Raw genomic sequence first — 13,612 nt, 5'->3', positions numbered from 1 at the left:
TAGTCATGGTGTGTTGATGACCCACACTTGTGTTAGCTTGGGCCCCCATAATCCCTCTCACTATCAAGGAAATGTAATAAGCGAATAGAACGAGAACTTACCCAGCTGACGTTGCCACAAAACCCCACACATGCACCATATAAAAGAATATAAGTTTCAGCACCCCCTCCCCACTCTTCTTCCCTAACCTTATACTGTACACAACACTATTGTCCAGGGCCGAATTTAGGTTTGATGAGGCCGCAAGCTACTGAAGGTAATGGGGCCCTTTATATGTCCAGCTGTCCTTTGTCAACAACAAATTGTTGCTGAATTTTGTGTTGAATATATGCTATATGGTAATTTATGGACCTACACAACACAAAACACTGTTGCTGTATGTACCGGTAGGTTTTATTTGTTTTTTATCTTATATTTTGGAAATGTACAGTGTTATTTTTTTCTTTAAATTTTTTGGGGGCCCTCAAGAGAGTGGGGCCCTAAGCTATAGCTTGGTTAGCTCATGCGTAAATCCGGCACTGCTCATGTCTCATATCAAATGCAACTGATCTGTAGAAAAGACTTTACAACTTGAAAAAGAGACGATGCACATACATTTGTAAACCAAGAAAATCTTTAATAAAAATATTAAAAAACGAAACAAAATCAAACTTAGGATTGTTCACACAAAAGCCACAATGGCAAATGTGTGAAAGGGCAGTGAGGGCATGTGCAAAGGTCTTGCCCTGCCTCCAATCCTCCACCCACCTAGTCTGCACATTATACTTTATATGCATAGGCCCTTGGTGATGTTCCATGAAACATGGGCACTAGGAGCAAGAATGGGAGTCTATGTAACCATTAGGGGCAGATTCCCCCTGGCCCCCTGCCTGTTGCATGCAATGAACTCTTGTGAACAACCATAAGGGGATACAAGTAAAAAGGTAAAAGTAAAGGGTCCCTGGATGGTTAAGGTAAAGGTAAAGGGACCCCTGACCATTAGGTCCAGTCGTGACCGACTCTGGGATTGCGGCGCTCATCTCGCTTTATTGGCCGAGGGAGCTGGCGTACAGCTTCTGGGTCATGTGGCCAGCATGACTAAGCCGCTTCTGGCGAACCAGAGCAGCGCACAGAAACGCCGTTTACCTTCCCGCTGGAGCAGTACCTATTTATCTACTTGCACTTTGACGTGCTTTCAAACCGCTAGGTGGGCAGGAGCAGGGACCGAGCAATGGGAGCTCGTCCCGTCGTGGGGATTCGAACCACGACCTTCCGATTGGCAAGTCCTAGGCTCTGTGGTTTAACCCACAGTGCCACCCGTGTCTCACTCCATGGACGGTTAAGTCCAATCAAATTTGACTATGGGTTGTGGCGCTCATCTCGCTTCAGGCTGAGGGAGTTGGCGTTTATCCGTAGACAGTTTTTCTGGGTCATTTGGGCAGCATGACTAAACCGCTTCTGGCACAATGGGACACCATGACGGAAGCCAGGGTCCATATACCTTCCTGCCACACGGGTTCCCTCTTTATTTACTTGTGCTGGTGTGCTTTCGAACTGCTAGGTTGGCAGGAGCTGGGACAGAGCAACTGGAGCTCACCCCGTTGTGCAGATTTGAACTGCTGACCTTATGATCAGCAAGCCCAAGAGGCTCAGTGGTTTAGACCACAGTGCCACCTGCAAGTATGGGATATGGAAGCAGGGCAAGTTTTGCAATAAGAAGCAGTCAATTATATGTGTCCCCATCAGATGTCTGAAATGTTACAGCTTTCTCCTAGTGTGAAAAACTAGGACTTTGAACCCTAAGCTTATCTGCGGCAGGAGACCAACATCCTAAGCGAGTGGCCTGAGTCTTTAATTCTTCCCTTGTGTTAGTATTATTGGGAACTGAGGCTCGCTTGCAGTGGTTTGGTTTTTTTAAAAAAAATGAGAAATAAGGACATGATTTTATAGTTTTTGAACTTACAGGATCTCCCCTGGGGCCTTGAGGACCACCTGGAAAGTTCATATCAGGGCCCTAGAGGAAGAAAAATAAATCAAGGTGGGCAATAAAAGTCAGTACAAACATAAAGAAAATAAGTGATCAGAAATTGACCAGAGTTTCAAACGTGAATGGGAATATACATCCACATTGGCACTTTTCAAAAAGATCGTATCGTTCTCCCCCACCAAAATAAGTGAAAGACTGCATTTTTGCTTAACTGTCATATCCCCAGGTGCAACTTTCCCTAACCAAGTCCCCTCCAAATGTTGTCCGACTACAACTTTCGCCATCCCTGACAATTAACCATATTGATTGGGGCTGATGGGAGTTGGAGTCCAGCAACATAATACTGGGAGGGGGGGTGTTGTTTGTTACTATGGTGTGCAATTTTGTGCTTTTATATTGCAAACTGCTCTGTGATCCTTGGATGAAGAACAGTCAGTACAGTAGTACCTCGGAAGTCAAACGGAATCCGTTCTGGAAATCCGTTTGACTTCCAAAACATTTGGAAACCAAGGCATGGCTTCCAATTGGCTGCAGGAAGCTCCTGCAGCCAATCAGAAGCCATGGAAGCCATGTCGGATGTTTGGGTTCCAAGCAACGTTTGCAAACCGGAACACTCATATCACTTCGGGTTTGCGGTGTTTGGGAGCCAAAATGTTTGACTCGCAAGGTGTTTGGGATCTAAGGTATGACTGTATAGAAATTTAATAAACTAACTCACTCACTAACTAACTAACTAACACCCAGAAGGCCACACTGTTGAAAAGAAATGCATTCTTTTTATGAATGCAAAAAATCAGAACAGGAGTTGCTGAGCTAGCTACTAGAAGGAAACCATCAACCATTGCAGGCCATGAGATTGGCAGACAAGACACTGTTGATGGTTCTGCCTCTGCTGCCTGGCTGATATCGACCCATGACAGGGCCTTCTTAGTAGTGGCTCCCCATTTGTGGAATGCCCTTCCTGGTGAGGTGCATCTTTCCCCCTCATTATTAACTTTCAAAAAGTATGTAAAAGCTTTCACGTTCACCCACGTGCTTGATAGCTGAAATATACTGTTCCTGTCAATCTGAACGCTATTAGCTGTGATGACTTTTTAAAGATGTTCCTGTTTTGGGTACTCTTAACATTCTAAAGATTTTATTTTATTTTTAATTGCATTGTTTTGTTGACTTCTTTGAAGCCCTGGGCTCCTTTGGGAGGAAGGGCACAACAGAAATTTAACCGACATACAGAATAATGTTCTCTTTTCCTTTTCTTCTTTTTCCTGGTACCCCTCACCTTTTCCCTTCCCTCTTCCCTCAGTGCACAATGTCTCTGTTTGAGCAGCTTGGCGTTTGGTGTTTTGAGGGCAATAAAATTGAGAGAAAAGGCTATCGTGAAGCTTTCCAAGTACAACTCCAATAAAACCCATGAAAATGAGCACTTCTTTCATATGGTCTAGATGAGATAAATTCTGGTATGTATTACAACCCGTGTCACCCTGTTTATCAAAGGGAGCTGCTTAGTTTTCAAGGAAAGACAATAAATTGCCCAGATGTTTTCAAGCAATATGAGGGGACACTCCAAATTTTTGGTTATAAACTCATTTAGGTTTTGATTGAGGGTGATGGGATGTCATCATACAATTTAGCCTTTAGCTAAAGAGTCCTGATTATTGTGGCCTGTGTTCAGTAGAAATGCTTCTTTCTTTTGTTCTCTGAGAATGATACAGCCCGACGTGATCTACACCCCTAGAACTAACTGCAGATCGCAACACAGTTTTCCTTTGTAATTTACACTTTTCTACACTTAGTGATGCGGTTATTGGCTCAAAAAACGCTTATAAACCTTGCTTAAAACAATACTTTGTTTCAGAATGCTTAGAAATGCATATATTTGAAATAAAACAAGTTCAAAAATATGTACATATTTAAATGCTATTAATTTCAGATTAATGCAGAAATTAGAAATCCACAGAAATCCTAGACATGTTTATTTTCTTCCCATGAGATTTGTGTGGTTGTTGCTGCATCAGGGCATTGTGGGAAATTAAAAGATCGTAGATGTGTAGCACTCACTGAATGTGCTAAACCGCTTGCTCCCATCAGGGCAACTGACGGAATAGCTCAGTCAGTAGAGCACAAACCCTCTTAATCTCAGAGTCGTGTGTTCAAGCCCAACATCGCGCAAAAAGATTTCTGCATTGAAAGGGGTTGTATTAGACAACTTTTGTGGTTCCTTCCAACTCTATAGTTCTATGAAAACTTTCATGACAGGAGTGGGCCTCAAAGTTGGTCCCTCAAACTTCGAGCCAGGTCAGTGTGCAGTCATATAAACATCATACGGGGAAGGTAGAGTCTAGTGATGAAACCACTATGGAAAGGTTAACATTCTTGCGGGTAATTTTAGGATGAAAAATAATGATTCAGGTAAGGGAATAGTAACAGAGAACTTTAACACATCCAGTTACTTTTAGTTCAGCGAGAGACAGTTTAAATCTATGCCATCAACTTTCATCTAAAGAATATTCTATATACTAGAGGTGGGAAATCTGTGGCCTAAGAGGTACATGTGGCCCTCTGCCTAATTTCATTTGGGTATTGGGAGCCCAGAGGAAAATAAGAAGACCAGGAAGAGGCAAAAAAAAAATGTGGAGGGGGAGTAGAATTGGATGGAACAATGGAAGCAAGGAAGAGGAAAAGTTCTATGCAAGCAATCAGTTCAAATCCCTGGGACCTTTCTGAGTTATGGAATCATAGAATTGTGGATTGAGGGCCCGACCCCCGCTATGTGAAATAAACACACAAGGACACGTGATATAAGGTTAATGGGCAAGAAAAGGCCACAACTTTATTGATTACAGCAGTGAAAAGGTATTGGCTTAGGCATTGGATGACTATAGGAGGTGGGTTTATTCACCAGTAGGTGGAGCCTGTTGATGCTAATCCAACTATAGGCTCACCCCGATGTCACCGAGGGTCGTGCCATGGCCTCCCGCCAAGCAGGCATCGGACGGAATACACGACCGCCAGATTCCTTTAACGGAATAACCCACGGTAGATAGCATAGGCGATGGCCACACCTAGCCCTTGACACACATGAATCCAATGCCTAACCTACCCACCAATACCACAAAAGTTGTGACGATTGCTACGAGGTAGGCGAAAAAACCAAAAAGCCTAATGCCAAATGGAAAAATTCCTACCAGGCCCCCCAGACAACCGGAGCGACCAACCTAAGGTCCATAGCAAGGCCAAAAAACCTAGACCCTGAGCTAAATGAGTGGAGGGTGGGTTACTCGCTGCGGGATGATGACGACTGAGGAGGAGGCGGAGCTGGAGCCGCAGCATTAAGCTGCTAAACACGCCCCCCGGAGACACCTGGTTGGCTGCCTCCGGTGGGCGTGGGCGCCAGCCAGGTGAGGAGGGGCGGGGGCTAAGGCCCCCGGCCAGGGGCGGAGCTCGGGCTCCCGCCCACAACCACTCCCCTCTCTTCCAGGGAGGAGAGTCTTTGTACAGTTGGAAAGGACCACAAAATTCACCTAGTGGGGCTTGAACCCTGAAATTAAGAGTCTCGTGCTCTACTGAGCCATCCCAGGGATACAAGTGAGCAGTCCCTTCCATGACAGCTATTGGGCAGAAGGGGGGAGAGAGAGAGAGAGAGAGAGAGAGAGAGAGAGAGAGAGAGAGAGAGAGAGAGAGAGAGAGAGAGAGAGAGAGAGAGAGGATTGTTGGAAAGAGTGGAGAAAGAGGTGGTCTTGCTCACTTTAATCTCTGGTTTTACCTATCTCTGCCATGTGGCCCCTGCGGGGCCCTGACAGATAATTCCCTGAGAGAACATGGCCTTTGGCAAAGAAACGTTTCCTCACCTCGGCTATATTCAGTGGGGCTTATTCCTAAATATACACACACTCTGTAAAAGGTTGTGTCTCTAAGCATTTGGTTTTTATTTCATTAGTAGCACCAAATCCCTCAAGTATTTGAGGGATAGGGGAGGAACGAAACAAAGATCCCAACAGTTCATAAACAAAACTCATAATGCAGACTACTCCATTTTATGGCAGTTTCCATCTTGATTCCAGATCTGGGTTTTGAGCATTTTAGCTAGCGGAAATCAAGTGCTGAACATGAACTTTGTTCCAAGCATCTACACATCATGAGAAATTTCCAGCTGCAAATTTATAATTGGCAATGCAAATTGGGCAGAGAGTGGATGTTCTCTTGGGACAGAATTTAGTGTTCTTTGGATGCAAAGTTTTTGGCCTAAGTAGATAGTCCTGATACTTACCAGGCTTTATTTGTATTCAAGTGAATAACAAGCCCTGCCCAGTTTTTATATGCTCAACAGTTTATAGCATCTCTCCGTTTCTAGTGAGAACAGATTTTGTTGGGAGATTGCTGAGAGACTTCCTTGTTGGTGTTTGGACTGGAACGTGTTGCAAAAACAATATTTCTCCGTATATCCTGGCAGTTCAAATTCTAACCCTTTTATCAGCCTAGGAAGTGCAGAGGTCCTGGTTCATTGTGAAAAGGGAAGGAACCAGCGTTCCTGGACCTCCATGAAATAGCCCTTTTGAGAATGGGGAAATAGCTGTATTTAGATGATGCTCCTAACAAGTTGGCCCTCTTTGATGCTTGATCTCACAAAGTCTAAATCAATACTTGAAGGAAGGTTTTGAATATATCACACACGGCCATTTTGAGTATGCACTGATCAACAGCCATAGCAATAGTTAAGCCTAAGAAAATAGAATTGAGCCCAATATAACCCCTTTGAAGCCAGTGGTCAATAGTCAACAAAATAATAGCACGAAAACAAGAATTACCACAGTGAACTTGCCCTCTTCTCCTCCCACCATGACATACTTAAATCTCTTCCATAGGGTTGTGGGAAACTGGGAGAAGAGGGGAAGAACATTCCATTCTGCAAGCAGAAATCCTGCGCTCATGGAACATTTTCCTTAGCACTGTGTTGAATCCGAGTCAATAGGATTAACAGTGCAATCCTATTCATGTCTTAAGGAAGTCCTGCTGAATTCAGTGGGACTTACTCCTACGGAAGTGTATGTAGGTTTGGAGAGGAAACCATTTTAAATTTAGGCATCAGGGCTTAGCTGAGGCTGGATTCAGGGGGGTGGTAGGTTTATACAAGGTCTTACAGGTGGCATCGTTGGTGAAGGGCACCTTGGGCAGCAATCTCCAAACGGAATCTCCGGATTATCGCAGTCTAATTCCATATCGCTGCAGACGATGTCATCGCACAGAACAGCTCCTGAGTCACACACACAGATTTGGCATGGTTCCGGTTTCCAAACATCCCTGTCAGCATACACTTGGCCAAGGTGTGTACATGCTCCTACGACTGGGGAGAAAAACGTGGAGGAGAGAAATAATAAACATTAGGTGTTGGGTGCACATCAGTAAAACACAAATGGAAGTTTATTGGTATTTGATCATTGATAGAGTTTAAAATGGCAGTTGTGATTCCATGATCTAGCATTTGAAGAGCAGAGGTGGTCACTAGAGATCAACTGTTTAACAGCAGGAGAGGAAACACCATGAGATTCTGTGTTTTGTCTAGGGTCTTTTCCCATACAGAGAGAACGGTGAACACTTTCACAAAGAATTCTGCACTACACGCTAAGATACAAATGTGAAAAGTTTGATGACAAGCAACTAGAAAGGGTGACAGATGGACACCTACAATTCTTTTTTTAAAACTAGATAAAAAAAGAACTAGATTCCATTGTGAACACATGTACAAATTGGGGGGGGGGGACGACATTGCTGGACATAAAGTTCTACAGTACATAAAGTCTAATTTGATAATTTCTGCTTATAATAGCGTGAAATCGTAAGCTTGATGTCAGAAGCAAGAAAAAAGCACACCAAGAACTCAGGCCAATGTAAATTTCAATAGTCGGAGTGGTCCCTACTCTTGACTATTGATTTGCGAGTAGGGACCACTCCCACTATTGAAACTTACATTGGCCTGAGTTCTTGGTGTGCTTTTTTCTTGGTATACTTAATAACAGGAACTCCAACTTATTTAATGTTGATGTCAGAACCAGGCACCCTTGAGCAGTCTCTAGTGTTGCTGCAGGGCATTGTGGGAGATCAAAATGGCAGCTCATAACTGCTGCCCAGTTCAACTCATGACTGGGGTTCAGGGCCATTGATTCAGAAGAGGGCCATACTCAAGGGCTACCTCAAAACAGAAGCTGGTCGTGACTGCAGACTATGTTTCACTGTATGTATGTATCATTGTGGCATGGTAGTAGTGGCATGACAAGCAATCTTATGAAATAAAAGGTTATCAGTGGAATTTGCTGACATTTTTTCTAGTTTGTTCAATGTCAACAGGAATCTCTCTTGTTAATATCTCAAAGCAATGAGTGTCATTAGTTGTTTTAGAGGGGGGAGGAAATATGAGAATAATGCAATATAATAATAATAATAATAATAATAATAATAATAATAATAATAATAATAATTTATTTATTACCCACCCATCTGGCTGGGTTTCCTCAGCCATTCTGGGTGGCTTCCAACAGAATATTAAAAACACTTATTTATGCATATTTTAAATCTTAGCTCAATTACATGAAAATACAATGCATAAATTGTTAATGCCAGCACAAAAAGATGTTCATTTCCCCTGGTGGGAAATGATGTGCATCTTCACGTTACACATTTCAGAAGATTTAACTTTACAAACAAAAATAGAAGACTCTGGTGAATGATACATAGTTACATACACATACTTCCCAACAACATTTCACTCATGAACATAAACACATTATCATATATTTAATTTTGCTACTGCAATCAGTTTATAGACATTGGCCTATAAAGCTCTATATAGCCTAGGACCCAAGCATCTGAACAACCACTTTCTTTACCACCAACCAGCCTGTATCTTAAGATGTGGGCCAGTTCTACTCAAGGAGGAGGGATCTGTGTTGGCACAGAATCCCTCAGCAGTCCAGACTCCAATGTTGTTATTTACTCTCACAACATAGGAGTACAGTTCATTTAAAATAGTTCTCCTCCCTCAGGCATCTATGGCCTCTGCATCTCCATCAATCTTTTTCATGTTATGTCTGATCCAACCATGTGTGCTCACTTTGTCGGTATTTCAACTTTGGTCAGACATGACGCTCTGCGTTTGCCAGGTGGCTCGATCCATTGGCCAGGTTGTGCATGTACAATAGGACACTGCTATCCAACTTTTAAGGAACTTGCTCATATAGTATAAACTTGGGAATCAGAGGAATGAGGAAATAGTAGAACTCTTTATTTGTTTCCATTCACAAAATAGAATCTAGAATCTCAGAACCGTTTTATCAGTCACAGGATATCTGGGTAGCTATGGAACTTCAGAAGGATTCTTAAGGATGCTAAAGATTTGCTTCCCTGTCACCTTAATTTATTGGCACATGGTAAAGATTCTGTCATAATTATCTTTTAAGTGACAGTTTCAGGATAACTTTTTCCTCCAGGTAGCTGCTGCTGGGAAAACATAGCAATGATTAGATGGTTACTCTGCTGAACAGATGTTCCTGTATCAAAAATACAGAAGTGAGTCCTGCAACAAATGTTGTAGATGGAGTGCTGCTGTTTGGGATTCCTGCTATTCCACTCTAGAATTCCATTTTTGCCCCTCAACAGTCAGCATTCTGGAGCCAGTGAGCATGCTCAATCTTCACTGAGCTGTTTTGGGGAACAGCAAAAATAGAGGGGGATACACACACACACACACACACACACACACACACACACACAGTGGTACCTCTAGTTACGAACTTAATTCGTTCCAGAGGTCCGTTCTTAACCTGAAACTGTTCTTAACTAGAGGCATGCTTTCGCTAATGGGGCCTCTTGCTGCTGCTGCACCGCCGGCACATAATTTCCGTTCTCATCCTGGGGCAAAGTTCTCAACTCGAGCTAACTCTTCCAGGTTCCTGGAGTTTGTAACCTGAAGCGTTTGTAAGGTACCGCTGTATAAGGTAAAGGGACCCCTGACCATTAGGTCCAGTCGTGGCCGACTCTGGGGTTGCGGCGCTCATCTCGCTTTATTGGCCAAGGGAGCTGGCATACAGCTTCCGGGTCATGTGGCCAGCATGACTAAACCACTTCTGGCGAACCAGAGCAGCGCATGGAAATGCCATTTACTTTCCTGCCACAGTAGTACCTATTTATCTACTTGCACTTTGACATGCTTTTGAACTGCTAGGTTGGCAGGAGCAGGGACCGAGCAACGGGAGCTCACCCCATCGCGGGGATTCGAACCGCCGACCTTCTGATCGGCAAGCCCTAGGCTCTGTGGTTTAACCCACAGCGCCACACACGTCCCTTAAGGTACCGCTGTATACACACATGGAAATCTGGTAAAACATTAATTCGGGCTCATATGCATATATGGATGAAGGTTCCAACATTATCATTCTTTTATTCTTATTTGTACTGTTATGACCCCAGCAATCATCTGCAAATCTGGAAAAACTTTGGCTATAGCCCTTGAATCCAAGCATTCCCCAGCAAATTTTCCCATGCATAACAGCAGTCATAAAAGGCAGAAATGAAAGAAACAAGCCAAATGTGAATGTTCAGAAATAAAATGCATTGACTCCTGAAATAAGAGGGGGGAAAGGAGTATCAAAGCTCGCTGAAGAGTTATATTCATTAAGCAAAATCCTTTCTTTAAGCCTGATTAATATAAAAAGATTACTTGAAATCTATGCATCATGTTTTGTTTATAATGTTAGTAGCATTAAACAAAAGGTCATATATCCTTCCCGTTACAATGCATCTTGTCGCCTTTCAAACTAACCACACCGTTTTATGACAATTCCTGCAGGGAACAAGAGGCCTTCCTTCCTGTCAAAGTTCCCAGTACAGTTCAAGACTCAGTGTCAGCCAGTAGACAGAACAATGGACAAGTTGGAGCTGGTAGGTCTCTGGAACAAATTTCAGCCCAACGTGAATTTAAGTGGACAAATACATGGGTTGCGTTCCGGCTTCCCTCCCACCAGCTGGTGGCACGTGGGTGTTATGTACTGAGTTGAATAGGATCCAAAATGCAGCAGACTGACTGGTCCTAGAACAATAGGATTCAGAATGCAGCAGTCTGATTGGTCCTAGAACAATCCAGCAGTCTGATTGGTCCGCAGTAGCCACCCAATCCAGCTCCAGGTGGAAGTGAATCCACAACCTGATTGGCCTACAGGAGAATCCTGGAATTAGCCAATCACGTGCAGCCCATTGTGTAAATAATGTATATAAAGTAGATATTGTGGGGGAATTTCCATTCCTCCTCACCACTATGGGCTGAATAAAGAGCATGAAATCCACTCTCAACTCCGAGTATATTTCAGTGGGGGAGGCAGCTTTTGTCAACTCCTCTTCCCCCATTCAGTCCCCAGCACCACCTCTCACACTGTTCTGGAAAGTTGGAGGGTGCCCCCCAGAACAATGTGGGAGGGGTACTGAGGCACTGATGGAGGAACGGTGGTGCGGAGGGAGCGGTCCGCCTGCGGCACCACTATTCCGGTAGGGTTCCATTGTGATGCCCCCCCCCGGACACGCGCTGTGGTCCCCCACGGGCACCTGGCACCATGCCCCCACAGACAGCGCACCACGCCTCCAGAGCGCGTGCCACACCCCTGTGGGTGACGCGTCACACCCTCGCGGGCAGCGTACCATGCCCCTGGGATGCGCACCACGCCCCCCCCAGGGGCACATCACGCCCCTGGGGGTTCACAGCCACACCCCTGCCTGCTCTCCGCCCCCGGTAGCAGAGCATGCAGCTTGGCCACTGTACTGGTGTTGCAGTGGCAGGAGAGAATCAGCAAAAGTTGCCACTCCCCTTGGTCACTCCACTGTATCAAAAGCTTTCTATGGACTAAGGAAGCCATTCCATCTATGGAAAGTGAAGCAATGAAACAAAATAATTCCATTTCGTTACCTCCATTTCCCCTAAACAAACGGGAATGAAATGATGATGGTGGTGAGAGATGAACTGTTAGGAGAATGCACATGAACTATTTTAAGTCCCAGGCACACATAAATGGGGAAAAAATCCTATGGAACCCCAGCTTTTGGGCCCCGCCCCCAAAGTGCCCTCAAGTTACTGCCAGATTAAAACTAATAAAAATGCCATTGCAATAAGGAGATTAAAGCAAATGTAATTTAATTCTATAGGCACTGATTGGGAGTAAGTGACCCTGAAGACAATACGTCTTAGAAGTAAATGGAGATGCAAAAAATTGCATTGTAAATTATTAGAATAGTGAGAGAAGAAGCATAAAATGCCGTTGCTGTCTCATTATGTCCCAAAGTGCTATTATCTTCAGCAAAAAATAATGGGGAAACTATGGAACTACCTTGCCTGCAATAAATTGCTAGAATAAGAAGGCATCAGATTTAGAAAAGTGGCTGTTTCTACCAACGAAAGCCATTAAGAAGAACACGATTTTAAATAAAAATGCTATTATTGAACAGGAAATTGTCTCTTTGACTCTTTGCTGAATGGTCTAATCTAGGAGCATTGTCATTCTCTTCATATACAGTAGGTGGCACAATTGACCCGACAGAAGGCAATGTTACCCAAACATCTGGTTATAATGACTTTCAGCCTTCTCTCTAACTTTCTGGATATTGCTAGATCAGTTAAGAACTAAACTGGAAGTGCCGCACTACAAATCTCTGTGGCTTTTGGCAGGATGAACGTATTAAATACATTTTTCCAGGAGAACCTTCCATCTGGGTTGATTTGCCAGTTCACAAAACCCCTGCTAGGTTAAGATGTAGCTCTCTGTGTCAGCTCACGATGACATAATGCCCTGCACATTGGCTATGAAGACTTCCTTTTTAAAAAAAAAAAAATCAAAAAGTGAAAAACACTCTACAAAACTGCCAGCACTGGCAAAGAATATGTAGACATAATGGGAAGTTGATACTACAGGTTGAAATGTCTGTTTCCAGACTTGGGGCAAAAAGAACAAAACAAATTCACTGATTGGGCAGACTTTTGGCGCAGTTGTAGTTGAGGCTATGAGGATTTTTTTTAATGGCTTCCAATTTACCCCATAGCAGGGGGTACCCCCTGCCTTTACATTTAGGTGCCAGCAAGCCTACAGGTAGCCATTGTGATGCCCTCACTATGTTGCTGAACTCCAGATTTCATCATCAGCACAAACTCAGTGTGGCCAATGAGCAGGGTTGATGGAAACTGGAGACCAAAAACTTCAGAAGAGCATCGTTTTAGCTACTACTGCTCTAATAAATGACGACATGCCATGATCAAGAGGGAAGAGAGATTCTGTCAGGAGGCAAGGCAACCTACCGCCAGTGCAGTAATAAGCAAAGAAATTTCACAAATGTGGGATTGGGATCCTGCAGACTTTCCTGATTGCACAAGGACTTCCTTTTGCATTGTGGCCGGATTGCTAATCCAGAAAACGTGGCATGGGGGACAGTGTTTTTTAACCTTGGGGCCTCAGATGTTGTTGGAGTAGCAACTCCCACCATCCCTGATCATTGGCTAATCTGTCTGGGGATGATGGGAGTTGTAGTCCAAGAACATCTGGGAACCCAAGATTGAGGAACAGTTAGCCAATTGCTTATCCCTGTGAATTTCATGTCGCTCCCATGGTTATTATGATT

The 13,612-nt window shown here is 43.8% G+C and overlaps 1 protein-coding gene across 1 annotated transcript in view; it reads right to left on the bottom strand.

The window, feature by feature from the left end:
• COL3A1 (collagen type III alpha 1 chain) overlaps nt 1-13,612 on the bottom strand; it is a 95,756-nt gene that overhangs the window by 57,137 nt on the left and 25,007 nt on the right. The window contains exons 2-3 of the mRNA XM_053360166.1: nt 7,105-7,307; nt 1,943-1,993 (exon numbers count right to left, since the gene is read on the bottom strand). Of these exons, the coding sequence (XP_053216141.1) occupies nt 1,943-1,993; nt 7,105-7,307 (254 nt within the window). The remainder of the gene's footprint in view (nt 1-1,942; nt 1,994-7,104; nt 7,308-13,612) is intronic.

Source organism: Podarcis raffonei, chromosome 1, assembly GCF_027172205.1.
Source record: "Podarcis raffonei isolate rPodRaf1 chromosome 1, rPodRaf1.pri, whole genome shotgun sequence".
Taxonomy (NCBI): domain Eukaryota; kingdom Metazoa; phylum Chordata; class Lepidosauria; order Squamata; family Lacertidae; genus Podarcis; species Podarcis raffonei.
The sequence above is the reverse complement of the archived record's forward strand: the minus strand, read 5'-3'. Positions and strand labels throughout refer to the sequence as shown.